Source organism: Ranitomeya imitator, chromosome 3 (genome assembly GCF_032444005.1).
Source record: "Ranitomeya imitator isolate aRanImi1 chromosome 3, aRanImi1.pri, whole genome shotgun sequence".
Classification (NCBI taxonomy): Eukaryota; Metazoa; Chordata; class Amphibia; order Anura; family Dendrobatidae; genus Ranitomeya; species Ranitomeya imitator.
Genome location: NC_091284.1, coordinates 444,618,780 through 444,636,033, shown reverse-complemented (window position 1 = coordinate 444,636,033; position 17,254 = coordinate 444,618,780). Strand labels below are relative to the sequence as shown.

General features: G+C 42.2%; 1 protein-coding gene across 1 annotated transcript in view; it reads right to left on the bottom strand.

Annotated features, from left to right (window-relative positions):
* Positions 1-17,254, bottom strand: part of NXN (nucleoredoxin) — a 249,879-nt gene that overhangs the window by 53,408 nt on the left and 179,217 nt on the right. Inside the window, exons 4-5 of the mRNA XM_069757364.1 lie at positions 15,818-15,918; positions 5,770-5,876 (exon numbers count right to left, since the gene is read on the bottom strand). Of these exons, the coding sequence (XP_069613465.1) occupies positions 5,770-5,876; positions 15,818-15,918 (208 nt within the window). The remainder of the gene's footprint in view (positions 1-5,769; positions 5,877-15,817; positions 15,919-17,254) is intronic.

Here is a 17,254-nt window from a genome sequence, read left to right as displayed (position 1 = left end):
AATGTTTTAAAAAAACAATTAACATTTAACTTTTTTTCACAAAAAAATTACTTCAGCTCCAATTTGTTTTATTTTCCCAAGGGTAAGAGAAGAAATTGTACCCCAAAAGTTGTTGTGCCATTTGTTCTGAGTATGCCGATACCCCACATGTGGGGGTAAACCACTGTTTGGGCGCACAGCAGAGCTCGGAAGGGAAGGAGCGGCGTTTGACTTTTCAATGCAAAATTGACTGGAATTGAGATGGGACACCATGTTGCGTTTGGAGAGCCCCTGATGTGCCTAAACATTGAAACGCCCCACAAGTGACACCATTTTGGAAAGTAGACCCCCTAAGGAACTTATCTAGCTGTGTTTTGACAGCTTTGAATCCCCAAATGTTTCACTACAGTTTATAATGCAGAGCCGTGAAAATAAAAAGTATTTTTTTTTCCACAAAAATGTTTTTTTAGCCCCCCAAATTTGTATTTTCCCAAGGGTAACAAGAGAAATTGGACCCCAAATGTTTTTGTCCTATTTGTCCTGAGTACGCTGATACCCCATATATGAGGGGGGAACAACGTTTGGGCGCATGGCAGAGCTCAGAAGGGAAGGAGCGCCATTTGGAATGCAGACTTAGATGGATTGGTCTGCAGGCGTCACGATGCATTTGCAGAGCCCCTGATGCACCTAAACAGTAGAAACCCCCCACAAGTGACACCATTTTGGAAACTAGACCCCCTAAGAAAATTATCTAGATGTGTTTTGACAGCTTTGAACCCCCAAGTGTTTCACTACAGTTTATAACGCAGAGTCGTGAAAATAAAAATTATTTTTTTCCCCACAAAAATGTTTCTTTAGCCCCCCTAATTTTTATTTTCCCAAGGGTAACAAGAGAAATTGGACCCCAATAGTTGTTGTCCAATTTGTCCTGAGTATGCTTATACCCCATATATTGGGGTAAACCCCTGTTTGGGTGCATGGGAGAGCTCGGAAGGGAAGGAGCACTGTTTTACTTTTTCAAAGCAGAATTGGCTGGAATTGAGATCGGGTGCAATGTCGCGTTTGGAGAGCCCTGATGTGCCTAAACAGTGGAAACCCCCAATTCTAACTGAAACCCTATACCAAACACACCCCTAACCCTAATCCCAACCATAACCCTAACCACACCCCTAACCCTGACTCACCCCCAACCCTAATCCCAACCGTAAATGTAATCCAAACCCTAACTTTAGCCCCAGCCATAACCCTAACTTTAGCCCCAGCCCTAACGTTAGCCCCAGCCCTAACGTTAGCCCCAGCCCTAACGTTAGCCCCAGCCCTAACGTTAGCCCCAGCCCTAACGTTAGCCCCAGCCCTAACGTTAGCCCCAGCCCTAACGTTAGCCCCAGCCCTAACGTTAGCCCCAGCCCTAACGTTAGCCCCAGCCCTAACGTTAGCCCCAGCCCTAACGTTAGCCCCAGCCCTAACGTTAGCCCCAGCCCTAACGTTAGCCCCAGCCCTAACGTTAGCCCCAGCCCTAACGTTAGCCCCAGCCCTAACGTTAGCCCCAGCCCTAACGTTAGCCCCAGCCCTAACGTTAGCCCCAGCCCTAACGTTAGCCCCAGCCCTAACGTTAGCCCCAGCCCTAACGTTAGCCCCAGCCCTAACCCTTACCCTAGCGCCAACCCTAGCCCCAAACCTAACCCTAGCCCCAACCCTAACCCTAGCCCTAACCCTAATGGGAAAATGGAAATATATATTTTTTTATTTTTTTATGTTTCCCTAACTAAGGGGGTGATGAAGGGGGGTTTGATTTACTTTTACAGCGGGTTTTCTAGCGGATTTTTATGACTGGCAGCCGTCACACACTAAAAGACGCTTTTTATTGCAAAAAAATATTTTTTGCGTTACCACATTTTGAGACCTATAACTTTTCCATATTTTGGTCCACAGAGTCATGTGAGGTCTTGTTTTTTGCGGAACGAGTTGACGTTTTTATTGGTAACATTTTCGGACACGTGACATTTTTTGATCGCTTTTTATTCTGATTTTTGTGAGGCAGAATGACCAAAAAACAGCTATTCATTAATTTCTTTTGAGGGGGGGAGGGGCGTTTACACCGTTCCGCGTTTGGTAAAATGGATAAAGCAGTTTTATTCTTCGGGTCAGTACGATTACAGCGATACCTCATTTACATTTTTTTATGTTTTGGCGCTTTTTATACGATAAAAACTATTTTATAGAAAAAATAATTATTTTTGCATCGCTTTATTCTGAGGACTGTAACTTTTTTATTTTTTCGCTGATGATGCTGTATCGTGGCTCGATTTTTGCAGGACAAGAGGACGTTTACAGCGGTTCCATGGTTATTTATTTCTGTCTTTTTGATCGCGTGTTATTCCACTTTTTGTTCGGCGGAATGATAATACAGCGTTGTTTTTTGCCTCTTTTTTTTTCCGGTGTTAACTGAAGGGGTTAACGAGTATGACAGTTTTATGGGTCGGGTCGTTACGGATGCGGCGATACTAAATATGTGTACTTTTTTTTTTTTTTTTTTTAGATAAGTGTATTTATGGGAACAATATATATGTTTTCTTCTTTATTTAGGAATTATTTTTTTTTACACATCTAAAAAAAATTTGTTTTAACTTTTTTACTGTGTCCCAGGGGGGGGCATCACTGTCTAGTGACAGATCGCTGATCTGACATTTTGCAGAGCACTGTGTCAGCTCAGCGATCTGGTGTGCCCTGCTCCTTGCTTACCAGTGCCTGCTCTGGACCCGGAAGTAATCCCTGCAGGACCCGGATGCAGCCCCACGGCCATTTTGGATCCGGGGCCTGCAGGGAGGAGATGCTTGGTACAAGGTGAGCACATCGCCTTGTACCGATCATCTCAGGGAAGCACGCAGGGAGCCCCCTCCCTGCGCGATGCTTCCCTATGCTCCCGTAACACTGCGATCATGTTTGATTGCAGTGTGCCGGGGGTTTATGTGTTGGGGGCAGTCCATGACCGCTCCTGGCACATAGTGCCGGATGTCAGCTGCGATAGTCAGCTGACACCCGGCCGCGCTCCCCCCGTGAGCGCGACCGATTGCATATGACGTACTATCCAATCACTGGGAATTAAGTCCCATATCACCTTGACGGGATAGTACGTCATATGGGATTAAGGGGTTAATTGTTCCTGGTAGGACATACTTTTCAGTCCGCTCCCTATCCTGGTAGCTCTTCCCTGAACTTGCTCCTGTTTTTCAATGTCTTTTTTAAAATGGGGTGTCCAGAAATGGACACCGTATTCCAGATGAAGTCTGATCAAGGAGGAGTAGAGGGGGATAATTACTTCACATGATCTAGACTCTATGCTTCTCTTAATACATCCTAAAATTGTATATGTCTTTTTTTCTGCTGCATCACTGTTGACTCATGTGCAATCTTTGATCTATTAGTATACCCAAGCCTTTTTCACACGTGCTGTTGCTTAGTTTTATTCCTCCCATTCTGAAGATGTAATTTTCAGTTTTCATGCCCAGATGTAGAATTTTGCATAGATCCTTCTGAATCCTTTCTCTGTCTTTTCTAGTTTTCGCTATCCCTACTAACTTTGCATCGTCTGCAAACTTGATTAGTTTACCTTCAGTTCCCTTAACTAGATCAATTATAAAAATATTAAACAGTGGGGCCATGACAAAGCCTTGTGTTACCCCACTTGAAACACACTTCCAATTGGATGTGCAACCATTTACGACTCTGAGTACTATCACTAAGCCAGTTATGAATCCACCTAACGGTAGCCTTGTCAATCCCATACTTGGTCATTTTTCAATAAAGATAGTATGAGATACTTATCAAATGCTATGCTGAAGTCGAGATATACTATATCTACTACATTTCGCTGATCCACCTAGTCAGTGATTCCATCATAGAAAAAAGTTAGATTAGTTTGGCATGACTTGTTTGCTACAAACCCATGCTGGCTCTGGTTAATTACTGTATTCTTATCCAAGTACTTACATACATGCTGTTTAATACTTTGTTCAAAGATCTTTCCGAGTATAGAAGTAAGGCTCACTGGCCTGTAATTTCCTCGCTCCATTTTTCCTTTTTTGAAGAAAGGGACATTTGCTCTTCTCCAATCTTCTGGGATTTTTTTTGTTCTTCAGGATTTTTCCAAGATTTTGGCTAGTGGTTCAGCAATTTCCTCTGCAAACTCTTTCAGTACCCTAGGATGCAATTCATCTGAACCAGGAGATTTAAATTCATTTACATTAGCTGAATGTTCCTTCACCATCTGTTTGTAGATAGTGTGGGTACGTTTATTCCTTTGTTAGCACCATGAAGATCAGTTGATGTTACAATTGCTTTCTTAGAGAACACAGATGCAAAACAGGAATTTAAAAGTTCATCTTTCTCTATATTATTTTTGACCACTTCAGCCTTTCATCCTGTAAAAAGTAAGTGTGGCATTAGGCACACTCACTGGAAAACACAGTACCAGCCTATGTTTCCATGTTGAAGCATATAGAGGTTCAGAAGAAGATTTTATGAATCTATACATCTGCCATATTAAGCATCCATAAAAAAAATAAAAACAGCCATAACATGGTCAAGTCCACAAGTTACTGTACAATAATGCATTCAATAAAGGAATACTTTCCAAAGGCAGACAATTTGTGAAGATCTGAGGTTGTGGATTGTAATAATCACCTAGGCAGGTTAACGATGCAACTATTTTTATACTTTACATCCATAGTCTTACAGCAATCCAGAGTAGATGGTCACAATGCAATGTCCCCAGTCCACAAGATTCCATGCTGGGGCCAATAGTTCACGGACTCATACCAGGCGATGTCTACTGTCTCCTAACTTTTGGTTGGTCCTCAGCTTTTGTATCTCTGGCCAGCATAGTCTGTACTCACAATTCACGCTCCGTATCATGACTGTAGCACATGTCTCCTGCTCCAGCTGGCAACAACAATCCTTAAGATAGTTCCTCAAAAACAGAGGATATGACAACCGTAGCATGTTTATCAAGCTTCAACCGGCAACAGATCTCCAATCTCCATAAACCATCCATACAGAGGCACCAGGATCTTACCAACAGATCCTTGCCCCTCGGTAGCACTGCAACAACTGCCTCACTAAACAAGTGGGTTATTGTTCTCCTAGGATCAGCACCCTGGATGGGCAGAAGTATTCACACCCTCCCCCTTCATCATTTGCTTTTAGCTCAAAGAAAGAAGAGTTTTACAGAAGACCAGTCTCCAGCCTGTCTGTAGGGTTGTGTATTAAGGAGGTCCCCTACAGAGAGGAACAAAAACACAGATGCCCACACCAGATGCAGGACAGAAATTCTAATGTAGGCCTCATGTATACATGAGATCCAGCCCACATGACGTCCTCTGCTTACTGTCACTGAATGGAAACATTGATTCGTGAGGCTCAACACTTTCCAGAAGAGATTTGTGCACCTTGAATGGACGAGAAAGCAAATCTCTAATAAACGCAATAAGATAGACGTACCAGTGCTCCATGCTGTATAAATTCTGTTGCCAGCTCCTCACACAATTCAAGAGGATGTTTGAGTTTATACAAATTAAGTATTCTTTTATGTCATAGCAGTTTTTGTCACTAAATTATATTATATTGTTTAAATACTTGTTTCAAAGATTTTGTTCCAGCAGGGATATTCCCTCGTGATAGGATATGCTTTATACTTGAAAAAGGTGGAAATTAATTAGCAATGCATGTGAAATTCCCAATACGGGTCGTGTTTGTAAACTCCCTTACGTAGAATATAACTAATGTGCTGACCTTGTATTCCATATAATCGGTTCAGTCGGGACCTTCTTGCCTCATCACTATATGGAACAGCCACCCAAGGCATTTCACTGAAATACTGTTTAAATGATTCTTCAGATCTGAGAAAGCAGAAAGGAACAGAGTTTTAATATATGAGTAGCAAAGAAATTCTAAAAAAAAAAAAAAATGCAGCAATAAAATCTGTGGCCAATGTTCTGTAACGTGCCGTGAGTGCTTATGACAGAAAATAAAGCTTAATATGCATATTATATAGTTGTCTGGGGAAAAAAAATCAATGGCATGGCACTTTAAGATGCTGATTTTGGATTGGAGAACAGAAATAAAAAAAACCCAAACAAACGAGAGATAAAAAAACATGCCATTCATTATTCACAACGTTTCTTGAGACTGCATATTTTCAGCCTGCCAGAAATGAATAATACTTGTTCACCCAGTGTCTATACTTATGTTTAGGGTCCACTGTTGGTTTAAAAGAAATACTATTTTATCCAATGTTTCCATTTTGGGCTGAGCTCCTGCTTCACATCAACAGAGCAGCTCTTCCTCCTCCGGGCTGCTCTGTCAACAGGGTGGTATAGCCAACATCATGCTGATTGACAGATGATTCCCTGCAGTTAGAGTGAAAAAGCAGCAGCTGCTCCGTTGACATGACGTCAATAAAAACAGCAGAATCGCAAGCAGGATCCAGAACAGAATGGCGTTGGGCATAACAGGCAGGAAGCTAGTCCCATAAAAGAAAAATAAAATAGTCCCAGATAACCCCTTTAAAACATTCAAGCAAAACCATTTACAACAAATTAATAGTATAGTGGATCATATATGACCTACCACATTACAATGGCAGAAAACGCTGGTTTAAGGTGTAATATTTGTGACAAATAGAAATATAACAGTAAGCCTGAATGTGCAGTCTTCTCTTGTCATCTCAATGTAGGACAGGATATAGCTTATATAGGGGCTAAGACACCAATTTCAGGGATGTATTGCTTATTAGGCTGTGTGCTGTAGTTTCAATACAATTGGTGTTTTATCAGCAGGTGGTTATCACTGCTCGAAACCTAGCCCAACTCCACCCCCAGCAGTGATTAGCAGCTTAATGTCTATATACAATGTACATAGAAAGCTGTGGTGTGGGTGGGGTTAGCTGATTGTGTCACAATTGCTGAACTCAGTAAACTGGCTTTATTTCATCTAGTGCAGGGATGTCAAATTCAAATACACAGATGGCCAAAATTAAAAGCATGGACAAAGTCGAGAGTCAACCTTGATATTTATAAAAAAAAAAAAAAAAAAAAAGTCTAATTGTGGCTGTCCCACGAACAAAACAGTACATTTTGATTACCGTATATACTCGAGTATAAGCCGACCCGAGTATAAGCCGAGACCCCTAATTTTGCTACAAAAAAAATGGGAAAGTTTTTGACTCAAGTATAAGCCTAGGGTGGTAAATGCAGCAGCTACTGGGAAATTTCAAAAATAAAAATAGATATCAATAAAAGTTAAATGCCCCATTTAATGCTGCACAAAGGTTGATGGCCCCATAAGATGCTCCATAGGTTATGCCCCATATAAAGCTGCACAAAAGTTGATGGCACCATAAGATGCTCCATAGATTATGCCCCAGACACTGCTGCACAAAAGGTTAATGATGGCCCCTTAAGATGCTCCATAGGATATGCTACATATGCTGCTGCTGCGGCACTTGCGATGTTCACCTGTCCCCGTTACACTGCTGCGAGCTGCTGTGGCTTCCGTCTCTCTGCACTGACTGATCAGGCAGCGGGCGCGCACTAACACGTCATCGTGCCTTCTGACCTAAACGTCACAGCCAGAGGAGGCGGAAGACTGAGCCCGGCGATGGAACGGGGACAGGTGAATATCGCAATGCTCACCCTCCCCCATTATACTCACCCCCTCCTGACGTGGTCCCTGCTTCTCCGTCGTCCCAGGCCGGCAGCTTGTTCTTGTGTTCAGTGGTCACTGGTACCGCTCCTTAAAGTAATGAATATGCACTCCACCCCTATGGGAGTGGAGTCGTGTCCATATACATTACTTTAATGAGCAGTGCCACATGACCGCTAAACACATGAAGAGCTGCCAGTGCCAGGAGACCATTGCATCGCATCGGAGAAGCAAGGACCGAATCGGGAGCAGGTGAGTATGATGTGACAGCTGCCGCCCCCTCTTCTGCCGACCCTCTGGGAATGACTCGCGTATAAGCCTAAAAAAATGGGCTGAAAATCTTGGTTTATACTCGAGTATATAGAATAAAATATTGGAATAATATATTATGCTATGTAAAAGCAGTAAAACAACCAATGGCTCAATTTAAATATGTCATTACAACGGATAAAATGCCTTGAATAATACAGATAATAAAGTATAATGCAAACATAAGTGCCCCCAAACACAGTATTATACCCCAACAGTGAATTCCTCCATAGTACCCTCCACATGGACGGTATGATGACCCTACTGAACCCCACCTCCCTCAATACCGCAAGACAAAGAATGGTGAACCCATCACGGTATGATTCTCCAACAGCCCTCTATACAGTATAATGGCCACAAAAAGTGCACCACACAGTATAATGGGCCCAACACAGTTCCGCATACAATATAAAGGGGCCACATATTGCCTTCCATACAGTATGATAGGCCCACATAGTGCTCCCTACAGTATTATGGCCACAAAAAGTGCTTGAACAGTATAATAGCCTCACATAGTGATCCATACAGTATAATGGCCTCACATAATGCTCCATACAGTATAATGGCCCCACACAGTGCTCCATACAGTATAATGGACTCAAATAGTGCTCTATATAGTATGCTGGCCTCAAATAGTGCTCCATACAGTTTAACGGCCCCATAGTGCTCCAAACAGCATAATGGGCTCAACAAAGTGCTCCATACAGTATAATAGCCTTGCATACTGCTTTATATACAGTACAATGGCTTCATAGTGCTCCATACAGTATAATGAGCCTGATATAGTGCTCCATAAAGTATAATAGCCTCAAATAGTGCTTTATACAGTACAATGGCCTCACGTAGTGCTCCATACAGTATAATGCGCCCACATCATACTCCATATAGTATAATAGGAGTACATAGTGCTCCATACAGTATAAAAGCCCCACATTAAAATAAATGAACACTCATCTCTGCCCGTTCCCCCGCTGCTCCATCTCTTCATGGTGTCTTCAGATCCTCTGCACATCTCGGTACAGCTGGTGCATTGTAATGACGTCATCGTGCCTGCTGCATCCTCTCCTCCATCATTGCTTTCAACTGTATGCGTATCTAGGATGCTTATATAGTTTAAAGTGCGACTCCTGGCCAGCAACCAAATATGCTCGGGGGACCCGCCCGGTCTCGTGGGTCAAATATACTCACCCTGTAGGCCAGATTTGGCGAGAGTTTGACATACAGTACAGACCAAAAGTTTGAACACACCTTCTCATTTAAAGATTTTTCTGTATTTTCAAGACTCTGAAAACTGTACATTCACACTGAAGGCATCAAAACTATGAATTAACACATGTGGAATTATATACTTAACAAAAAAGCGTGAAACAACTGAAAATATGTCTTATATTCTAGGTTCTTCAAAGTAGCCACCTTTTGCTTTGATGACTGCTTTGCACACTCTTGGCATTCTCTTGATGAGCTTCAAGAGGTAGTCACCGGGAATGGTCTTCCAACAATCTTGAAGAAGTTTCCAGAGATGCTTAGCACTTGTTGGCCCTTTTGCCTTCACTCTGCGGTCCAGCTCACCTCAAACATCTCGATTGGGTTCAGGTCTGATGACTGTGGAGTCCAGGTCATCTGACGTAGCACCCCATCACTCTCCTTCTTGGTCAAATAACCCTTACACAGCCTGCAGGTGTGTTTGGGGTCATTGTCCTGTTGAAAAATAAATCATGGTCCAACTAAACGCAAACCGGATGGAATAGCATGCCACTGCAAGATGCTGTGGTAGCCATGCTGGTTCAGTATGCCTCCAATTTTGAATAAATCCCCAACAGTATCACCAGCAAAGCACCCCCACACCATCACACCTCCTCCTCCATGCTTCACGGTGGGAACCAGGCATGTAGAGTCCATCTGTTCACCTTTTCTGCGTCGCACAAAGACACGGTGGTTGGAACCAAAGATCTCAAATTTGGACTCATCAGACAAAAGAACAGATTTCCACTGGTCTAATGTCCATTCCTTGTGTTCTTTAGCCCAAACAAGTCTCTTCTGCTTGTTGCTTGTCCTTAGCAGTGGTTTCCTAGCAACTATTTTACCACGAAGGCCTGCTGCACAAAGTCTCCTCATAACAGTTGTTGTAGAGATGGGTCTGCTGCTAGAACTCTGTTTGGCATTGACCTGGTCTCTAATCTGAGCTGCTGTTAACCTGCGATTTCTGAGGCTAGTGACTCGGATAAACTTATCCTCAGAAGCAGAGGTGACTCTTGGTCTTCCCTTCCTGAGGCGGTCCTCATGTGAGTCAGTTTCTTTGTAGCACTTGATGTTTTTGCCACTGCACTTGGGGACACTTTCAAAGTTTGCCCAATTTTTCGGACTGACTGACCTTCATTTCTTAAAGTAATGATGCCCACTTGTTTTTCTTTACTTGGCTGCTTTATTCTTGTCATAATACAAATTCTAACAGTCTATTCAGTAGGACTATCAGCTGAGTATCCACCAGACTTCTGCACAACACAACTGATGGTCCCAACCCCATTTATAAGGCAAGAAATCCCACTTATTAAACCTGACAGGGCACACCTGTGAAGTGAAAACCATTCCCGGTGACTTCCTCTTGAAGCTCATCAAGAGAATGCCAAGAGTGTGCAAAGCAGTAATCAAAGCAAAAGGTGGCTACTTTGAAGAACATAGAATATAAGACAATTTCAGTTGTTTCACACTTTTTTGTTAAGTATATAATTCCACATGTGTCAATTCATAGTTTTGATGCCTTCAGTGTGAATGTACAATTTTCAAAGTCATGAAAATACAGAAAAATCTTTAAATGAGAAGGTGTGTCCAAACTTTTGGTCTGTACTGTATATGATTTACTAAGTGTGGAGGCCTTTACTGATTCATGCAAACCTGTAACCTCTCCCAGAGATAACAAATATAAAGGGATCTGATACATGGAAGGTTGCACCCCTGGAGCATATCAACTGCTCCCATTCTAAATACCCGTATATACTCGAGTATAAGCCGACCCGAGTATAAGCCGACCCCCTAATTTTGCCACAAAAAACTGGAAAACTTAATGACTCGAGTATGAGCCTAGGGTAGGAAATGCAGCAGCTACCAGTAAATGTCAAAAGTAAAAATAGATACCAATAAAAGTAAAATTAATTGAGACATCAGTAGGTTAAGTGTTTTTGAATATCCATATTGAATTAGGAGCCCCATATAATGCTCCATAAAGTTTATGATGGGCCCCATAAGATGCTCCATATTAAAATATGCCCCAAATAATGCTGCATAAAAGGTTAATAATGGCCCCATAAGATGCTCCATAGACACATTTGCCCAATATAATGCTGCACAAATGTTGATTATGGCCCCATAAGATGCTCCATAAAGATATTTGCCCCATATAGCGCTGCACTAACGTTGATCATGGCCCCATACAGAATCTTGCCCCATATAGTGCGGCACAAATGTTGATCATGGCCCCGTACAGACACTGGCCCCATATAGTGCTGCACAAACATTATGGCCCCATAGAGACACTTGTCCCATATAATGCAGCATAAACGTTATGGCCCCATACAGACACTTGCCCCATATAGTGCTGCACAAACGTTATGGCCCCATACAGAGCTGCAGAAACGTTAGGGCCCCATACAGTGCTGCACAAACGTTATGGCCCCATATAGTGCTGCACAAACATTATGGCCCCATATAGTGCTGCACAAACGTTATGGCCCCATAGATGCTCCATACAGACACTTGCCCCATTTGCTGTTGCTGCGATAAAAAAATTAAAAAAAATCACATACTCACCTCTCTGTCGCTCAGGCCCCCGGCACTTTCAATATTCACCTGCTCCTCGTTCGGCGCCGCTCCATCCCCAGAGTCTCCCGCATTGCCACTGACGTTCAGGAAGAGGGCGCGCACTAACCACGTCACCGCGCCCTCTGACCTGATCATCACTGCTGAAGACGGAGCGGCGCCGGAACGAGGAGGTGAATATCGCGCAGCACAGCGCTCCCCATTATACTCACCTGCTCCTGGTGCGGTCCCTGCACGTCTGTTCCCTGGCGCCGGCAGCTTCTTCCTGTACTGAGCGGTCACCGTTACTGCTCATTACAGTAATGAATATGCGGCTCCACCTCTATGGGAGGTGGAGCCGCATATTCGTTACTGTAATGAGCAGTACCTGGTGATCGCTAAGTACAGGAAGAAGCTGTCAGCGCCGGGAAAAAGATGTGCAGGGACCGCACCAGGAGCAGGTGAGTATAATTAGACAGCCCCCGCTCCCCCTCCCCTGCCGACCCCTGGGTGTGACTCGAGTATAAGCCGAGAGGGGGACTTTCAGCCCAAAAAAATGGGCTGAAAATTTCGGCTTATACTCGAGTATATACGGTAGTTGCAAGGACTCAGATTCTCCCTAAGATATCTCAAAGGGTATACAAACCGCAAACCTTATAAATACACAACCATCTCTACCAAAGTCTACACCCCATAAAAGAGCTACAATCTTTGTATACTACCAGCACGACCAGTTACAGCAGCTTGTGTTGTACACTATTTTTAGGTTTTGCTCAATAAAACAAATTTCTTAGAAGAATAAAATATGTGAACTTGTACAGTTAGGTAATTTCCAGACAACAATCCAAATACTTGCACTGAATCTCATTTTGCTTAGAAGAATAACCTCAACGTTTACTCATTCCAACGCTATTTACGGTAGCTATTGCCAATAAATATCATCAACTGTTGTATCTACTGTCTCCTGATTTATGAAATAACTTGGCAAAGGTTTATTTCCTTGCTTCCCACTGGTTTTCTAGGTAATTAGCTGTCAGACGAGTTGATTTAAGTTGTTTATTTTATGTTGGAGTACAATTACTGAAAAAAGGGATCACATTTCTAAAGCAATCAACAAATTATTCCAAAGCGCTGAACAATTCTCCTACTTTTCACTTATGAGATCTACTGCTGTGGTGCAGATTTGCCAAGTTCTAGTAGCAGAAAAAACACTGAGCTATGTCCAGACAAATGTATTTTTGGTCAGTCTGCTGTCCATGTGCATGTACACGAGCAATTTTACACACGGTCGCAACATGCATTAGACCATTATAGGGATTAGAAAGTACTTGCTTATGTGGAAGGCAGCTCCTGTAACCACCCACTACGTGAACAAGTACACAGAGCTGAGGTTGTGAAATAAAACCGTTCATCTTAACATAGTCACTGTGCAATATAGAGTGTGGATCATGGAAGGAGACAGGTATCAATAGATAAACAACATTCATCTTTCTGCTACAGTTACTATCTGTTTTCTGGCAACTTTTTGACCAGGTATTCTTCTTACTTCTGTCGAAGTGTCATAAAGGTTTGATCCCAACAGATAAACCTCTACCTATTGGGCAAGGAGGGCAACTTGATTCCTATTCTCAGACGTAGGCTGACTTCACGTGTACAGTCACTGCCCCTCAGTGAATGAAAAACACAGAAGCTAAGAAGGATAGTAATTTTGATTCATGAACAGCCATTAAGAATCATAATATGTATGCCTAATACTGGGCAGACACAAATGTGCGCACACTCATACAGTACAGAGCAAAAGTTTGGACACACCTTCTCATTTAAAGATTTTTCTGTATTTTCATGACTATGAAAATTGTAAATTCACACTAAAGGCATCAAAACTATGAATTAACACATGTGGAATTATATACTTAACAAAAAAGTGTGAAAACTGAAATTATGTCTTATATTCTAGGTTCTTCAAAGTAGCCACCTTTTGCTTTGATGACAGTTTTGAACACTCTTCGCATTCTCTTGATGAGCTTCAAGAGGTTGTCACCGGAAATGGTTTTCACTTCACAGGTGTGCCCTGTCAGGTTTAATAATTGGGATTTCTTGCCTTATAAATGGGGTTGGGGCCATCAGTTGTGTTGTGCAGAAGTCTGGTGGATACACAGCTGATAGTCCTACTGAATAGACTGTTAGAATTTGTATTATGGCAAGAAAAAAGCAGCTAAGTAAAGGAAAAACGAGTGGCCATCATTACTTTAAGAAATGAAGGTCAGTCAGTCCGAAAAATTGGGAAACCTTTGGAAGTGTCCCCAAGTGCAGTGGCAAAAACCATCAAGCGCTAAAAAGAAACTGGCTCACATGAGGACCGCCCCAGGAAAGGAAGACCAAGAGTCACCTCTGCTTCTGAGGATAAGTTTATCCGAGTCACCAGCCTCAGAAATCGCAGGTTAACAGCAGCTCAGATTAGAGACCAGGTCAATGCCACACACAGTTCTAGAAGCAGACACATCTCTACAACAACTGTTAAGAGGAGACTTTGTGCAGCAGGCTTTCATGGTAAAATAGCTGCTAGGAAAAAACGGCTAAGAACAGGTAACAAACAGAAGAGACTTGTTTGGGCTAAAGAACACAAGGAAAGGACATTAGACCAGTGGAAATCTGTGCTTTGGTCTGATGAGTCCGAATTTGAGATCTTTGGTTCCAACCACTGTGTCTTTGTGCGACGCAGAAAAGGTGAACGCATGGACTCTACATGCCTGGTTCCCACCGTGAAGCATGGAGGAGGAGGTGGTGTGATGGTGCTTTGCTGGTGACACTGTTGGGGATTTATTCAAAATTGAAGGCATACTGAACCAGCATGGCTACCACAGTATCCTGCAGCGGCATGATATTCCATACTGTTTGCGTTTAGTTGGACCATCATTTATTTTTCAACAGGACAATGACCCCAAACACACCTCCAGGCTGTGTAAGGGCTATTTGACAAAGAAGGAGAGTGATGGGGTGCTACGCCAGATGACCTGGCCTCCACAGTCACCAGACCTGAACCCAATCGAGATGGTTTGGGGTGAGCTGGACCAGAGTGAAAGCAAAAAGGGCCAACAAGTGCTAAGCATCTCTGGGAACTCCTTCAAGATTGTTGGAAGACCATTCCCGGTGACTACCTCTTGAAGCTCATCAAGAGAATGCCAAGAGTGTGCAAAGTAGTCATCAAAGCAAAAGGTGGCTACTTTGAAGAACCTATAATAAAAGACATTTTCAGTTTCACACTTTTTTGTTAAGTATATAATTCCACATGTGTTAATTAATAGTTTTGATGCCTTCAGTGTGAATTTACAATTTTCATAGCCATGAAAATACAGAAAAATCTTTAAATGAGGTGTGTCCAAACTTTTGCTCTGTACTGTATATACTTCTATATAATTATGAGTGTGCACACAATTGTGTCTGCCCAGTATTGTCTGCTCATACTTATAGATGAAAAGTTTTGTGCATGAGTTGCAGGCTGCTACTACTCTGCGGCATATTGTGTATGTGTCTGATTTCCAAAATCGGTTAGCCATGAAACATAATTTGCAGGAAAAAAAATCAAACACAAAGACCAACTAGAGCGTCACAAGCAGTTTCCACAAACTACAAATGTCTGTTCATGATTGACCAGATAGTTGTATAACGACTCAATCGCTGTATTCTACCATGTAATAAATAATTAGCCGGCTTTAAGCAAACAGCTGAAAATGGAGCCAAAGCAAACCCAGTCCACATCACAATCTGCAGGGCCAAACTAGGAATCATGAGTTATTGTAAATACTCTCATGGGGCATCTGATAATGCACAAGAAAATGCAGCAAGAAAAACAGTAATATATGCCACTTCTTTCTGAAAATATACTCTTCAGCTACACATGCTCTCTAGATGGGAACTTGTGTTGCCTATATAATATTTAGGCAATATTTACAGAAGGTTATCAGTAACGTCTTCCTAGAATTCTTGATGGTTAATCCTCTGCACCATACACACATGATTCACTCTAAACACTTACCTGTCAGCACTAACTAGAACAATTTCAAACTTTTGCCCCAACTCCTTAATTTTCCGGTAAGATTCCACCAACACTCTGGTTAGGCTTCGACATGGTGGACACTGAAAATGAAACATAAATGTCCATATTTTTCAGTTGAAGAGTGATGTCAGCAAAACTAAATGTTGCCCTAAGAGATGAGGAGGGACTGTCACCAGGTCCTAAATGTCTAGGTTGGCATTTTATTCCTGATGCTCCCAAATATTCATTTTTTTATTTTTATTTTTTATTTGTCATGCGGATCCAGAGTTAGGAGCCTTTTTGTTTTTTGTTTATTTTTTGGCCATGCCCCCTTAGTAAAAACCATAAAATTAGCACAAAAGAAAATGACCATATCTTTACAGCTACATGTAGGATTTGGAACAAAACAAAAAACTAAGACAGAATACTCAGAGAATCAGCAAGAGTAAAACAAGCAAAAACTGGCCACGTGCAACTTAATGGACAGGTCTTCTTTAAGAGCGTATTTACATGTATCACATTTCTGTTATATCAATATTAACCCTTTGAGCCCCCAAGCCTGTCTTCATGGCCAGGCTAAATTTTACAATTTTGAACAGTGTCACTTTATGTAGCAATAACTCTGGAATGTTTCAACAGATCCCACTGATTCTAAGATTGTTTTTCGCGTGACACATTGTACTTTAGAATCGTGGTAACATTTCTTCAATATGTGGAAACAAAAAGGAAAATTGGTGAAAATTTAGCAATTTTTAAACTTTTAATTTTTATGCCCTTAAATCAGAGAGTTATGTTGCATAATAGTTAATAAACAACATTTACCACATGTTTAGATCAGCACAATTTTTGACATAATCTTTTTTTTGCTAGGAAGTTAAAAGGTTTAAGAGATTTTGAGTGACTTCTCATTTTTTCAACAAAATTTCCTTAAACTTTTTTTAAGGGACGATCACAATTACGTTTGAAGTGACTTTTGGGTATTTTCTGTCATACAGATTTCTCAAAGTGACACCATTCTAAAGTTGCCTTCACACAGAGCAACTTTCAAACGATCACGACCAGCGATACGACCTGGCCGTGATCGTTGGTAAGTCGTTGTGTGGTCGCTGGAGAGCTGTCACACAGACAGCTCTCCAGCGACGCCGAGGTCCCCGGGTAACCAGGGTAAACATCGGGTTACTAAGCGCAAGGCCACGCTTAGTAACCCGATGTTTACCCTGGTTACCATTGTAAATGTAAAAAAAAAAAAAAAACACTGCATACTCACATTCCGGTGTCTGTCACGTCCCCGCCGTCAGCTTCCCTGCACTGACCAGCGGTGACGTCACCGCTGTGCTTTACGGCCGGCGCACACAGTCAGTGCGGGAAGCTGACGGCGGGGGACGTGACAGACACCTGAATGTGAGTATGTACTGTTTGTTTTTTTTACTTCTACAA